Source organism: Hesperophylax consimilis, chromosome 10 (genome assembly GCF_061612785.1).
Source record: "Hesperophylax consimilis isolate HC1 chromosome 10, BYU_Hcon_1.0, whole genome shotgun sequence".
In the NCBI taxonomy this organism is placed as follows: Eukaryota; Metazoa; Arthropoda; class Insecta; order Trichoptera; family Limnephilidae; genus Hesperophylax; species Hesperophylax consimilis.
Window position 1 is genome coordinate 13,198,564 of NC_142845.1, and position 15,694 is coordinate 13,214,257.

General features: G+C 34.5%; 1 protein-coding gene across 1 annotated transcript in view; it reads right to left on the reverse strand.

The window, feature by feature from the left end:
- Nucleotides 1-6,658: 6,658 nt before the first annotated feature.
- The window catches only part of ebo (exportin ellipsoid body open), a 30,510-nt gene continuing 21,474 nt past the window's right edge, over nt 6,659-15,694 (reverse strand). The window contains exons 17-21 of the mRNA XM_089636084.1: nt 10,934-11,100; nt 9,227-9,412; nt 8,761-8,998; nt 8,181-8,408; nt 6,659-7,093 (exon numbers count right to left, since the gene is read on the reverse strand). Coding sequence (XP_089492210.1) covers nt 7,022-7,093; nt 8,181-8,408; nt 8,761-8,998; nt 9,227-9,412; nt 10,934-11,100 — 891 coding nt within the window. The 3' untranslated portion in view covers nt 6,659-7,021. The remainder of the gene's footprint in view (nt 7,094-8,180; nt 8,409-8,760; nt 8,999-9,226; nt 9,413-10,933; nt 11,101-15,694) is intronic.

The window sequence follows — 15,694 nt, forward strand, 5'->3', positions numbered from 1 at the left end:
AAACTGCAAAGTAAAACAAATCAATAAAAACTATACAAGCAAATTTAATGTATGCGTAAATGAAATAATAAATGTAAATTTTTTTTAATGCCCGTTTTGAGCAAAAGGATTAAAATTGTAAACTTATTCAAAATATTTTGAAAGATTTCTTTTTTGACTAGAATATATTAAAATCAAAAGGTTAAACAACATAACAATGCTACATTTAAAATAGTAATTGATTTATATAAATGCAAGTATTCAAAATATGTCGATACTGTAATGACAAAGGTTATTTATTTGACACAATACATAAATGGTAAAGGAAAGAAAAAACAATAATTACAAATTGTTGGGGCAGATTATTAATCACTGCACTGACCAAAGCCACTAAACTGGCATTCCACGGAAAGCCAGAGTCTCTAATGCCGGGATCACACGAGGTGAATACATAAGACAATAGTGTCTCCTGTCCCTGCTCCGTGAACAGCCTCGACCGCGCAGGGCGGTACCATGGGACAATACAACAATTCTACCGTAGTTCAAACGCGGAATGCTGTCAAAATGGATACAAGACGACGCGAGTTACGAGCGAGTTCGCAAAAAATATTATCTTTCTATCGGTCCTTCTATACCAAGATGTACTCTTGTGTTCCATTTAAGCCGAAATATGAGCGAGCGGCGAGAGCGACTGGCTATTGTCCAACTGTTTTCTCAAAACGCATTTACACATGGACAATGCGGCTGGGCGCGGTGGTGGGGGTACGAAGCTATCCTGCGGAGATAGCTTGCCCGTCTATATCTGGGACAGTGTCTTGGTTCATTGTTCTGTCAACCAAATTACTGTTCATACTAAGACAGTGGGTCCGGAACTTGGATAAAACAGTATTGTACTGTCCTCGTGTGATCGCTGCATTAGCCACTAAATTTGGTGCAATGTTTTTCGGATTTTTAGTAAAAAAAAAAAACAGCACAAATTAGAAAAAAAAAAAACTATTATATTGCCCGAGTTGATCCACTTTCATTAAGTTTTAATCGTCCGTAGAAAGTTTTTTTGTAAATTTGAAATTTTTGATGCAGCATTAAAAAAGTTATACAAAAAAAAAACATTGTAGTACGTAGCAAAAATCCCACAAAAGAAAAGCCTGTGCGTGGGTATAATAGTAGATTATATCATTTCTACGATTTAAGTAATAAACATTTTTTTGGAAGATCTTAAAAATGGACAAAAACTGCATCTATAATCTCTTGTCATCACAGTACCGATGTGTCTCCTAACTGATTATTAACCACGTATTATGGCTTTTAAAGTAAGATGCGTAAGCAAAATATGATATTTGGCACAATACTGTCAACACAAATATTACAAATTATATAAAAAGACCACCACATTCGCAGGGGGACCGTAATGTTAATCGCTTCGTACACACGACGTCCAGGCAATGTTCTGAGCCACTCCCAACCAGCGAGTAATTAATTAAATTAATCAGTTAAAAGGGTAAAATTAATTAGTGCATAAAAGCAATAAGTTGTGACTGTAATAGTGTATGGGGCCTTCCCTATCAAAGGATTAGCTTTTTTATTATGCATCACTTGGTTTCCTGTGTGATTTATTTGTTATTATTTCCCTTTGAAGTGCCACAGCTGCGTTGATAGAAAGGATTATTCAATTTGGTCAAGAATGGGTCATGCATTATTTTGACCTTTTGCTGCAAAGTATGTGGCTATCTTGAAGATACTAATATTTCACTCTCTCCGACTCGTGGCTACATACTTTGTACAAAATAACTACAACTATGCAGCGAAAGGTCGGAAGAATGTTTGAAGTGATTTGTGAATGATAATACATATATTCAATTTTGCTTTTTTATGAATGCACAAGTGGTTGCTTGACATATGGAGTGATTTTTGTTGTTGGCACAGCTGCTGGGTTTCAGATGGAAATAATGATGATTGTTTCATTGTAGAAATTGAGTGTTGCCGTCAAAAGGGTTAATCCTATTATAGTCACAGATGATTTCATTCACTTTATTTTGCCCCTTTGACTGCATAGTTTAATTATTTACTTGCTGGTTGGGAGTGGCTCGGTGCGTTGTGCAGGCATCGTGAGTACGAAGTCAATCTTTTAAATCTCAATAAATGGCAAAAATATGAAATATGTACAACAACAAAAAAATTGTTATTATCAATTAAATGACAAGTAATACTAAATAATAACACTAGCAAGAATCCACAACAAAAGGACATGAAGTATTTTTAAAGTAAAATATTTTTGTTTGTATCAGTTTACAGAAAAAGTTTAATAAGTTTTTTTAAAGTTTGTTTTGATATTCTGATAAAGTTTCTCACATAAATTCAATAATAAATTTAACTGTAAAATAGGAAATCTATTTATACGTTCCACTAAAAACTCTTAAATGGTGAGCTAATTACACAGGGTAAAACCCGCATATGAGGCTACCTTTACAAAAAAAAAAAAATTGAAAAAAAAGAAAAGTTTTTTTTTCCGATCTCATTGTTTATTCAGCAAGCAGCGTCATATTCATAAGCTATGGAGGATTGAAATATCCATTTAGGTATAAAAAGTACTATTTAAGAAGGTATATTGTTTGATCCACCCTTTTCAATAAGAAAAAAGAGGGTTGAAACTCAATTACAAAATGTAACTTAAAAAAAAAACAAACAAACATTTATCATTATTTTATATGGGGAGAAGACTGCTTACTGGTATATGAATGGAAAAGTACCTACTAATAAATATATTGAAACAAACACTATTAAGAAGAAAAACTAAGCATAGTTTTGATTACTTAGGAATGTACTTAAAATAAATAATTTTGATAAACTTGTTGAATACCCCTGCATGCGTAATATGCAAAAAAATTATAAATAGCACTTGATTTAAACTTAACCTCTCAGACAAAGACTTTTATTTACTATGTGTTCCTTTGAGAACTGTCAAAACGTGATAATTTTTGTGTTATTTACGAGTTTTGCTAAAAGCTTCATAACTCACATTTTGGGAAACGTAGCCTCATTCTGTTTTGGAGAGATTATGAAATCCACTATCGCATTGTGTTGTTATACGTAAATATTTGCGTTTCTAAATATACATTTTATGAAAACGTCAAAAATATGTAAAAATCGCTTACCATTATTTCAAAGCCGTGAAAAATGTACTTTTTTCTAAGTATCATAAAGAAATAACACTTTATATATTGAAGAAATATAATTAAAAACTATTAGTCACCTCAAAATATTAACCGTCCAAACTAAAATATTTTTAATAAATTATTTAGAAACGCAATAAATTATGAACGAACAAGATGACAGATTCGATCGGTTTAGATAATGCATCTCTACGTTCCATAGATATTCTTGAATACAGACGCGTAGCGTTATTCATTATCGATACTCTGTTTTTTAAATCATGGCAATCCGTATACTAGTGATGGAAATAAATCGATTTTATCTCGAATCTCGCGCGTTTACGTGAAAAGACGTTCTAATGTCTTGACCGCTATTATCATATTTATGTCTTTTGACGTTCTAATGTTCTGAGTGGTTAATTACTACAAGAAATAACTATTGTTTTCTTGTGGTAATTGCATTAAAGTTCCATTTGTTCTCAATGAAAGTTAAGTTTGAAGGTTAGGAAATATGCATACATTATTAAAATAACTTAAACTAACACATTAAAAACCTTTTATCTGCATGTTTACGTAAACCCCCGACGTAAATAGTTGTCTCCATTAGATATTTAAGTTGAAATTAAGTGTTGTTTTTCTTAAAGAACAGCGTGCAGCATGCAGCGGAATTCGACAAGTTTAGCATCATTTCTAGTGTGTGATTGAAATAGAATATTATGTCTTAACCCTTGGGACCTTCTAAGACCCAAACAGTCCCAAATGCCGTGCGCGCATTATACTCTCCTAAGACCATATTTGTCCCAGAACGACCGCACATTATTAAAATGCATATATCTCTCTTCCTCTCATCTAAAAATTAATTATTTCTTTTATGTCAGAAAGAGAACGAAATAGTGCTTGTTATTGTTGAAAAAATGGAAGCTTGTAGAAGGTTCGCTGCGTGCAAATCAACAACGTATCAAGGGTTAACATGGCAGAAGTGGTGGAATGAAAAAATATTGGATTGGCTAATCAAGGTACAGTCTGATATGTAATAGTAGACCAAAATTGAGGGGGCTGTGAACGTTTTCAAGTACATATTTTTTACTATAACCAAACAGTGTTCAGAAATTAGTGGTATTTTCCGAAAGCAGATGATTCTACATCATATTCTAAGGCAATTTTATGTTCAAATCTTTTTATTATTTAACGTTTTGCAAGGAAGATAATTACACGGAAATTTTATATTTATGAAATTTATGTTTCAAAATAGCCATTCATAAATTTTTTAAAAACCATTTGTTGTTTCTCTATGGAGGTTGATGTCTGTTTACCACGAACCATAAATAAACCACTCACTAGATTGATATCTTCGGGCTTTTTGTATGAAGCAAATTGTTCCTAAAAATACTACAGATATATCAATATATAGACAGTCCATGATGTGACAATATTCACAGTTCCAATTTTCGACCGGAGTTATACCCCCCTGCAACGAACTGTCAAACTCCAATGAGGAAAAATTTGAATGTGAAGAACAAATTTCAAGAGACAAAGTGAGTAGCTTGGTGTTGCCATAGTAATGGAATTTTTTAGCAAAATAAATTTTTTGAATAAATTTGTGGAATATTATGGCAATTATTGTGTTTTACAATGGGTTTAGATTTTTGACTAAGGCCATTGTCTTATGGATCGATAAGGAATCGACACAAACTGAGTGCTGTAAGACTGCATAGAAGCCTCACAATGGACTGCGCTGCACCTTACTTTAACAAACTTTTTTTTTTTATGGTTGGGCAAAAGTTACACATATTCATTTTATCATGAGCATAAAGTTGATTTTAGTATTATAATTTGTGTGTGGTAAGGGGTGAAATTTTATCAGATTATTGAAGGGTACGGAAATTCTGTATTAATTTTAGGAGATCAATTTAAATATAAAGATCAAATAAACGATGTAGAAGAACCAAAATAATACAGATATGCCTCACTTCACATAGAATTCAACAAGAAATACATGTTTCCTCTCACAAAACAATATAGAAAAACCAAAATAATACAACTTGCCTCACTTTACATAGAATTGAACCAAGGAATACAAGTTTCCTCTCAAAAAACAATATAGAAGAACCAAAATAATACAATATGCCTCACTTCACATAGAATTGAACCAAGGAATACAAGTTTCCTCTCACAAAAACATAAATATTATTGTAATTTTCTTTGACTTTTTGGTTTTAAAATGTAAATGTTATTTATTTAAACCCTCAGACCTCTAGCATATTGACCATGTATTTCTTAAAGACGTACAGTAAAATCCAAATAAATTCCAAATTAAAATCAACGTATCTGAAAACTAAATTATGAAAGGTGGTGTAGTGGGCTTTCAATTTTTATTTTTAAAAAAATCATATAATTTTTGAAATGTTAAAATTTAAAAAAAAATAGATTTAAAAATTGCTCTCCTTATATTTTTCCATCTAAACACTGAACTGAAATTACTGATAACGAAAATACATATTTTATTAGAAAAATGTATTATATACATTATTGTAACCTCACATTTTTGTCTTTTCATATAAAATGAATTAATTCATTAAAAATTTGATAATTTTTTTTAAAATTGTGGTTGGAATCTTTGGTTTCATGGAGGTGTCCATTTTAATTATTCTGTGGTCAACTTCTAGATTTGAATATAACACCATTTAGATCACATTTCTCACCGTGACAGTAAGGCAGACGCTATCTGTGAGATTCTGTTAGACATATGATGTGTTCCTCAAGATTTGTGAGATTCTGTGAGACTAAGAAGATTATGTGTTCCAAAAGGGGAACAAATTGACTCTACGGGTAGTAGCTGTTTGTTCGTAAGACTGAACAAATTATCTGGAGGGGTTAATTGTGATAACTTAGTTCAAGTCAGAAAATCTAAGTTAAGGTGGAAAAAATGACAATTTGGTAGTTTATTTTATTTGTGTACAGACAGATTTTAACAATTACTTTAGCTCTTTTAGGATGTTTCACACAATGTGTGAAACTTGATGGATCCCCTTACGGGGAGAGCCGCTGATAGATCATAAATATAAGCGACCGCCGCATAGATAAGGTTAAAAATAGGGCTCCTATTATGAGGCAAAGTGAGGTTGTTTTAAATATATATATATACATATATATGTATACCATAAGCAGTTTCCCCAGAATATGTACTAACTAGGACGATGTATAACCACGAAAAAATACATTTTTCGGCATGTTACCCCGCCAGGGCTGTCTTTCAGATTCAGATTTACAAAATTTTATGATTTATTTTTGCAAAAATCGAATTTTTTCGAATTACACGAACAAATTTTCGTGCGCGGACAAAAATGAATTTCGAATTTAAAAATCATTTTGTACGAAAAATTTTTTGGCGAAGATTTCTAATTATGCGTTTTTTACGAATTATCGGGGTTCGAATTAACGGGGTTCTACTGTAGCTAGTTATATTCAGAGAAATAATTTTTTGATAGTATCCTTAGGGATACGCTGGGGAACAAGAGGTTCAGAGAGTTTCAGAGAGTTTCACTGTAATGTATATTGTATAAGATATAAAATTTTGGTGGATTTTTCAATTTGTAAAAAAAAAAATCCTCATTGTCATTTTATTGGTAGTTTTTATGTATAAGCTTTGAAAGATTAACGTACATATTTTATACTCTATCTGAGTGCGTAAAAAACTATTCACGACATATAAAATCATTTTTTCCTATAAGTACAATAATATAAATGCTAAAACTATCGTTGCTTTAGCTTGCGAGCCCACGGTGCGATTATGTAATATATGTACAGTATTATGTCATGATACGGTCTAAAACACTTTAGTTTGTTTTATTTCACTGGGAACACTGAGGACGATGTGGTGATCTAGGTGATGTTCAGGTTTCTCCGACCAAACAGCGGATATCGTCCACCATTGCGATGAATGAATATGTGAAAGACGGCGAATCCTGAAACATAAATTTTAATATGAAATGTGGGGGTTATGTTACCGCGCAACAAATAATGTTTTATATATCAATAAGACATCACTGTTGTCTTCAAAACATAAATCAAATGGAGAAAGATTCATAATGTTTTTCAAATTAATTAATTTGAAAAATTTATAATTTATTTATTTATAAACATAATTATGTCAGACCTGATTGTGTTATAGAGAGTCATTAACAAATTAATTGACAGTCCTGCCATCATTGCCACTATTAAATTCCATGTGCCGACTAGGAATACAAGACAAAATATAACATTCTTCTGCAATACATACACAACCAACTATCAGACACACTCACTGACCAATAGGATGCATGATCTGGGCAACAAATATGGGGGTACTATTAATATATTTATTGCCTCCATTTATAGAACTAAGCGTAATCTATACCAGCATTTGGTTGAATCTTACAAATTAGAGTAGTGTTGGTAATGTAGTTTTAGTTATTTGTCTTATATGTAGTATTGTTCTAGTTTCCTTAATATTTTATGTTACTGTTACATGTTTTCCAATAATATTATTTTATATTCATCAGCTTAAATTTTTTTTTAATAATTTTCGATAGTTTACTAGATATATTCTGTTTTAAAATGCATGTAAAAGCTGGGCGTAAAAAACCAAATAAAATAAATTAAATTAAAATTAATTATTAGAAAACACATAGCCCAAAACATTGAGATATCCAAAAATACCTATGTTATTCTATACGCTGGGAAAGCATTTGATCAGATCAGAGGGTTGAGGGAATCAGGGGTCTCAGGTACTCTGAGAAATGGAGAGTCTCATCAAGATGATTGAGGATTATGATCAAGATCACTTGATCACTTCAAGAGTCATAGAGGAGAAAGGTGGGATTAAGTTTGAGGATCTCATTCCTACCGAAATCAGTCTACTTTCATCCTTTCTCTGCCAGCGCAGTACTGGTAATCTTATGAAGATAATGCACAGCTTGAAGCCAGAAGACAGCCGACTGACTGTCACCTCCACATCAGCTAAGTTGGGGTAGTTTCCAAATAGTGACAAAATTAGGTAAAAGATTTATTTACGGTGCTGTGTTGTATCTTTAGCAGCTCCTGCACATCGGCCTCCGAGAGGTTCTGCGTGGCGAGGAATGATGGCAGGAAGTGCGAGTAGTAGGCGGGGAAGTCCACCGCCGCCAGCGAGTAGCATACGGAGGCCACCTCCTCCTGCAGCAGGCGCGCTGCCCCGCCACGCACCAACGCCCCCAGCAGCACTCCCAGCAGCGGGGTTAGCATCTCGCGCTTGAACACCATCTGCACAGTAAACATTTTTTAAGGAGATGAGGTAGAGGAAGGTTGGGGAGTACTTGGCTATTCACATCTGTTCACAAAACATGACTAAAGCCATTTCAAGCAACGCTACAAATCTGAATGGTAGTTTTACCCCAGGACGATACTGAGAATATCTTCCACTCTGGAACATGCCGTAAGCATACTATGTATATATTATTTAAAATGTATAAATGACACAAATTCATTAAAAAAATTTACTTGCACATGCCGGGATTTGAACTCGTGACCTTAGGATTGCTAGTCGAGGGCCTTACTCCTCGACCACGGAGGTGATAAGAAAGAGGAGCGGGTTATAATAGTGGTAAGCCTTTACCTTCTGGTACAGCTTCCACCTGCCGTTCAGCTTCTCGAGGGTCTGCAGATTCATGCGGAACACGTCGATGTGGTCCGTCAGGAAGGAGGTGACGATGGCCTGCAGCAGGGCGTGGAACTGCGGCGCGTGCTGAACCCGGAGTCCGTCGTCGGGACCCGCTTCCGAGGCTCCGACGGCCGGAGACCAGCCCAGTCTGACGCAGGAGGAGTAGAAGTATTGCCAGCGGTTGATTAGAATGCTGAAATAGAACATGAAATATACATACATTATATTGTAGATCAAATTTCAAAATCAAAATTCAAGTTCTGTGAAAGTTCTATTCAAGTAATGTTATTATTTCATCATGGGCTGGAAGCTTCACCGTACGTGGATAATAACAAAACAAAGGCGTGTTTCAGGCAATTGGAAATCTTGAGTGGTATTACACAAAGTCGTCAGCATGTCTATAATATGTAAATATACCAACCTCCCCAGCAGCTGGAAGAGTGAATATGTAACGTCGGGATCTGCGTCAGCCCCATGAACCACCGGCAGCACGTGGGTCATGCACAGCTGGAGCAGCTCCGTCAGGGCAGCCTCTCCGGGCAGGGCCCCTCCTTCCACACATAACCGCAGCACCTGGAGTAGCCTCTGGAGAGCCCCTTGCTCTTGTCTGAGAAAAAAATAATATAACATAGAACACTTAAATGTGAAGAAAGGGAGAGAAATGGAAACTAAGGACGGGTTGTTTCGGAGAATTTGAACAATTCATCAAATTTCAACGTTCATTTTCAAGTTCTGTGAAAGATTTTTTCAAGTTCTGTTTTTATATCATTGTAGGCTAGTTTCTTGACAAAACTGAAATAAAAACAGAACTTGAAAAAATCTTTCACAGAACTTGAAAATGAACATTGAAATTTGATGAATTGTTCAGATTCTCCGAAACAACCCGTCCTAAGTGATGTTGATGACCGAGTTGATTATAATTTTATATGTGACGGGTTTAAACAAGTGGGCCGTAGGTTTCCAATTAACGGGTCAAAGGGTTTTCTGTGTGGTCCATAATAATTTTTATTCTAATATTCGGATACAAACGGCTATTTATGATTTTCGAAGCTTGTTAAAAAGGTCAAATGTCAAGCATCACATTCAATATATGAAGTTTAATTACATTGAAAAATCTATTATCAGTGTTTTCTTTACACCTACAAATTTCATTAACCACTTAATACTCATTTTTTTTTTAACAAAAATGAAACTAAAAACATCAGGTTATAAAGAGTTAACATAATTTAAAATTGACCAGTTCAAAAAAAAACAAAACAGAAGCAATAAAAAATGTAAAAAAAACTTAACCATATTCAAAAGAATAAAACAAGACTAAATATAATAAAAAATAAAAACAGTAAAAAAATCTGGCGAGCGCAGTTCGTTTGTTTATCTTGTATTTTTTTTTTTTTTTATAGTGAATACCTCACAAGAGTCCCAACTGCTCCCGTCTGGAGCCAGTGAGACTATGGCATCCCCAATTGGGGGATGTTGTGAGGCTGAAGGTAAGTGGGGAAGGGAAAGAGGACGGTGGGGAAGTACCTGGCTATTCAGATCTAGTCACTAAACACGGCTAAAGCCATTTGGAGCAACCTTTCAATTCTGAATGGTGGTCTTACACCAGGGCGATACTGGTAGTATCTTCCACTCTGGAACGTGCCGCAAATATACTATATATTATTTTAATTAATTAATTGTGAAAATTAATCAAATAAAATTTATTTGCGCACGCCGGGTTCGAACCCGCGACCTTCGGAATGGCAGTCCAATGCGTTACCACTGGACTATGCCGGCCGTCATAGGTCCGTTGTATAACGCAAACAGGTCAAAAGACGCGAGCAGTGTTCGGGTTGTCGTTCAAAAGCATTAAGTGGTTAAACTGAGGAAAAAAATTGGACACGTTATGATGGTCATTATTAATAGGAAACAACATTACTGCAAATCACATCTACACACAGCGGTGCCCTGCTTTTGTTTTTACTTACAAACCAAACGCATTACTTTCATTGATTGGAATGCTTCCTTGCCATAACTCGCTTTGTTTCTATTATGTATAGGCAGAACGGAAAGAGCGTTATCTACAGATTTTGCAGGTTGGATACCCGTTGAAGTGGGCAATTAAAGTATAATGTTTTATGTCTATTACCTTCTGGCTACATCCATGAACATTCTGATGGACTGCTGCACAAAGTCATTGCCGAGTTGCTGGTGCAAGGATCCCAGGAGGGAGAGGAACAGCTCCAGGACTAATGTGGATATTTCCCCGTCACCATTGGAATTTTGGAACGCCATGAGAGCTGCTTGTACGGGCCGCTGGAAAGAGAAAAAATAATCATTATCTTTTAACCTCCTGTGCGTCAGCGTATCCTTAAGGATTCTTTTAAAAAATCATTTCTATGAATATAACTAGCTTTTCTGTAGAAACCAACTTATCGTAGATTACAAATCATTTATATAAATATAAACAATTTCCGTCTTACTTATAATTGGTACACGGCAAAGCTGTGGCAAAATGAAATCATTATTTAATGGGTTAAATTCGTAACCACAGTGTTTGAAGGTGGTTAGTGTAAACATATTCTCAATACACTATTGTTTTTCATCGCAGAGAATAACGAAATAAACCTTTTTGTGGATATTGTGGTTGTGTGATATCATTTGTACTTTTTTACGAAATATAATATCTAGTATCAAAGAATTGTCCAAAATGAAATTAAAAAAATTAGTTAAAAAAATATAACAATACTTTCCGTAGTTGTATTTTATCGAACAGATGGGGAACTACTTGTAACAACTATGACATATAAAAGTTAAGTTTTAATGAAAATGCTAAAATCATCCTTACTAAAATAATCTCATTTCGCAAAGACCTTTTTCGAGTGAAGTGATTGCCTGCGAGCTGCAGCTGACTAGTGGAAAAATTAATTTTGATATGGTCGTAATCATATTATGTAGATAAACAATGTTGTTTTCGTCTCTTTCTCTTCAATGGAAAACATATAAGACCGGTCGGTGGCCGAGTTGACATCGCGTTTGGGTCCCACCCAGGCGTAGTGTGTTCAATTCCTCGGCTGGCTAAGTCCTCCATCACAACACAAGCAATATTTTCAGCTTACTGTGGTGGTAGTAGGAGATTTTCAAATATTGTCAGGTTATTCGTAACCCGGGAATGTTTGTCTTTCTTTTTTAAAAAAAAAAAAATATATAGAATACAAAAGAGACTTGTTATTCAGATGTCTTCTATGAAAGCAATAGTTTTAAAACTACAGAGGGAAGGCGAATAATCGGCAATAATAATAATAATAAACAATAATCGGTATTATCGTAATATTAGGTGAGTAACTATATAAATAAAAAAGTAAATGATTATTTGTTCAACATGTTAAATCTCGGAAAGGTCTTCACCGATTGCTTTGATATTTTAACACAAAGTTGCATTCGAATACGCGCGTGTTTATTTTATATATACATTACAGATTTCATCTGTGACAGGTTAAAACATGCTTTTTTTTAAAAACAGCGCAATTTGTTGGACATAAAAGCAACACGCGCTATTGTTTCTCTGCACAGAGACTGAGCCACAGAAAACCTTAAAGTTCTACATTATATAGGTGTCTAAATATTATTTTTAATTAATATATTCTGCAATAACATGACAGAACCCATGACCTTCGGATTACTAGTCGAGGGCGTTACACCTCGACCATGGAGGCAATTTAACACAGTATAACGAAATTTATAATACTCACGGATGAATTTTAGATCTCGTGCTTTGTAACACTGCAGTCATTGTCTCCGCGGCTGACTCGCCACTAGTAATCGAAGATGCACATCATAAATCTATTATAGTTGAACTAAATATTCCTCTCACTGCTACCACCCTAAAACCCCAGATAGTCAAAATGTTCAATAAAGTTAACTACGAGGTAGTTAATGATGCTCTCAGAAATAGTGATTGGTCCTCTGTCGTTAATGCACAGGACGTAGATGCTGCAGTACATTATTTTTATGGTATTATTGATGCCCTGATAGATGATCTGGTTCCAAAGAAAGTAATCAAATCAACCAAATTCCCAACATGGTATTCGGCGGCTTTAATTAACATAACTAAAGAAAAATTAAAGTTTTTTCGTGTCTGGAAACGGTACAAGAATCCTCTAGATTACCTATCTTTCTCAATACTTCGCAAAAGACAAAAGAAAATTTCTAGTCATACACATAACGCCTACATTGCTCGATTGGAATCAGATATACAAAATAATGTTAAAAAAATATGGAATTATGCTAAGACGCAAAGAAAATCTCCCACTATACCAGAACATATTACCTATCATTCCACAACGGCACACGATAGCAAAGAAGTTACAGACTTGTTCGCTGATTACTTCTCAACGGTCTTTAGAAATGAATTTCCAACACTCAATGTTAATAATAAGGAAGATCCTCTGAACAACACATTAATATCCTCAGTTAAAATAAATGAAGAAATCACCTTGAAATACCTTTCAAACATAGATATTAAAAAAGGACAAGGAATTGATAGGCTACCCGGAGTTTTTATACGCAACTGTAGTAAGTATATCTGTCTTCCGGTTAGCGCCATTTATAAAAAATCATTGACAGCAGGAACGTTTCCCCTCAAGTGGAAATCAAATGTTATCACACCCATCTATTACTCCGGTGATAAGCATGACGTTAAAAACTACCGTCCAATTTCCCAACTTCCTATTTTAAGCAAAGTTCTAGAAAAAATTGTCTTTGATCAATTATACTCGGCTATTTCCACAATAATTTCACAGAATCAGCACGGATTCACGAGAGGTCGGTCTACGACATCCAACCTGGCCCTTTTCATTAACTTCTTGCATAGCAAGATGGATGACAAAGAGCAGGTTGATACTATGTATACAGACTTCTCTAAGGCTTTCGATCGCGTAATACACTCAATTCTTTTGAAAAAGCTTGTCTTATTTGGTATACACGGTGACCAGAGATGTGCAAAATGGTTACCCAAAACCATTTGAAATGCAAAATGGAAATGGGTCAAAACTTTTCCATTTGAAAATGCAAAATGCAAAATGGTTTTTAGAAAAGCATTTCAAATGCAAAATGCAAAATACCTATTTTCAAAATGCATTGAAAATGCAAAATGGTTTCTCAGGTCAAACAATTAGAATAATTATAGAATTTTTAAACAACTTTGTCATTTAATGGACATCAATGTAGAACAAACATATTACGTGATGGTAAATCCAAAAACACCACGACTACAGATTATGAAACCACAAAAAATTTGCGCGGGACTAATGTTGCCAGCGTAAAAACATAGTAACTGCTATCCAACATTTAATATTACAGCTTCATGGCCCCATGTTCAGTATTTGAATCAGTATTTTTTGTAATGGTATCAGGGTTCCTACCAGGGAGCAACTTGACAAATGTAAATTATCTCTCATAGCGAGGTTGAGGACCGACTGATATTTGGGGCTTATGAAAAACAGATGAGTGGAGATAGTAGGAAGAATGTTGCAAAAAAGCATTTAAAATGGAAAATGCATTGAGAAAAGCATTTAAAATGCAAAATGCAAAATGGTTTATAGAAAAGCATTTAAAATGCAAAATGGAAAATACCCATTTTGCATTTTGCATTTCCATTTGAAATGGATTTATTTGAAATAAAGCACATCTCTGACGGTGACCTATTTATATGGATCAAATCTTACATTAGTAACCGTAATCAAGTAATCTTAATCAACGGTGTCTTCTCAAAATCTATCGAGGTAAAATCTGGTGTCCCCCAAGGGTCCCACCTAGGTCCGCTAATGTTCAACATTTATATAAATGACATTGGATCATGTTTTCAAAATTCCAAATATAAACTTTATGCCGATGACATGAAAATATTCAAAGTTATTCGTTCTCTTTCTGACTGCGAAGCTTTACAGAGTGACCTAGATAGGCTTTGCAAGTATTGTAAAGTTAACTGTCTAGATATAAACGTTTCTAAATGTCACACTATGACATTCACCAGAAATAAACTCGTAATTAAGTACTCATATTCACTCAACAATGAACCTGTCATCTCTAAAATGGAATGTAAAGACCTCGGCGTTAACCTTGATAGCAAACTTATATTTAATAAGCACATTGACTCAATTGTTAATAGGTCATATAAAATGCTTGGTTTCGTGCTACGTGTAAGTTAAATATTCAGTAATCCACGTACAACTGTAATGTTATATTTCGCATTAGTCAGAAGTAAACTGGAATATGCATCGCCTATTTGGAATCCGCAATATAAACTTTACATAGATAGTATAGAACGAATCCAAAACAAATTTATAAAATATATTACCCACAGATTCAACAATAATTTTGAGTGTACATTTGAAACTTTGCAGCGAAGACAAGCAGTAGCTGACTCAATATTTATACACAGAATTTTAAACAATGAGATTGACTGTACTGAACTTCTGTCCCTTATTAACTTTAACATACCTTTGAGACGTACACGACATACAGTGCTATTTCACATGCTAAATTATAAAACAAATGCAGCATCTAATTCGACAATTAACCGAGCTCTTCATACTCTAAATAATTGTCTTAACTCTAACATTGACATTTTTTCGGATTCACTGCCCAAATTCAAACGTGGCATCATGTCAATAATTTAAAGAATTCAATGCGCATACATACACACACACACACACACCCTTGTTTGTCCAATCCCGATTTCGAGGACTTCAACTGGCTACCCGAATTCGAGGTCCTGTTATATTATATAAAGTAGACATGTATTCTACACTTATACGTATACTCAAGTTAATCGTGATCGTTGCTGTCTATTCGGTTTCATCATACACCCGGTAAGCACCTAGAAAACGGTCCTCAAAAAACCGGAATA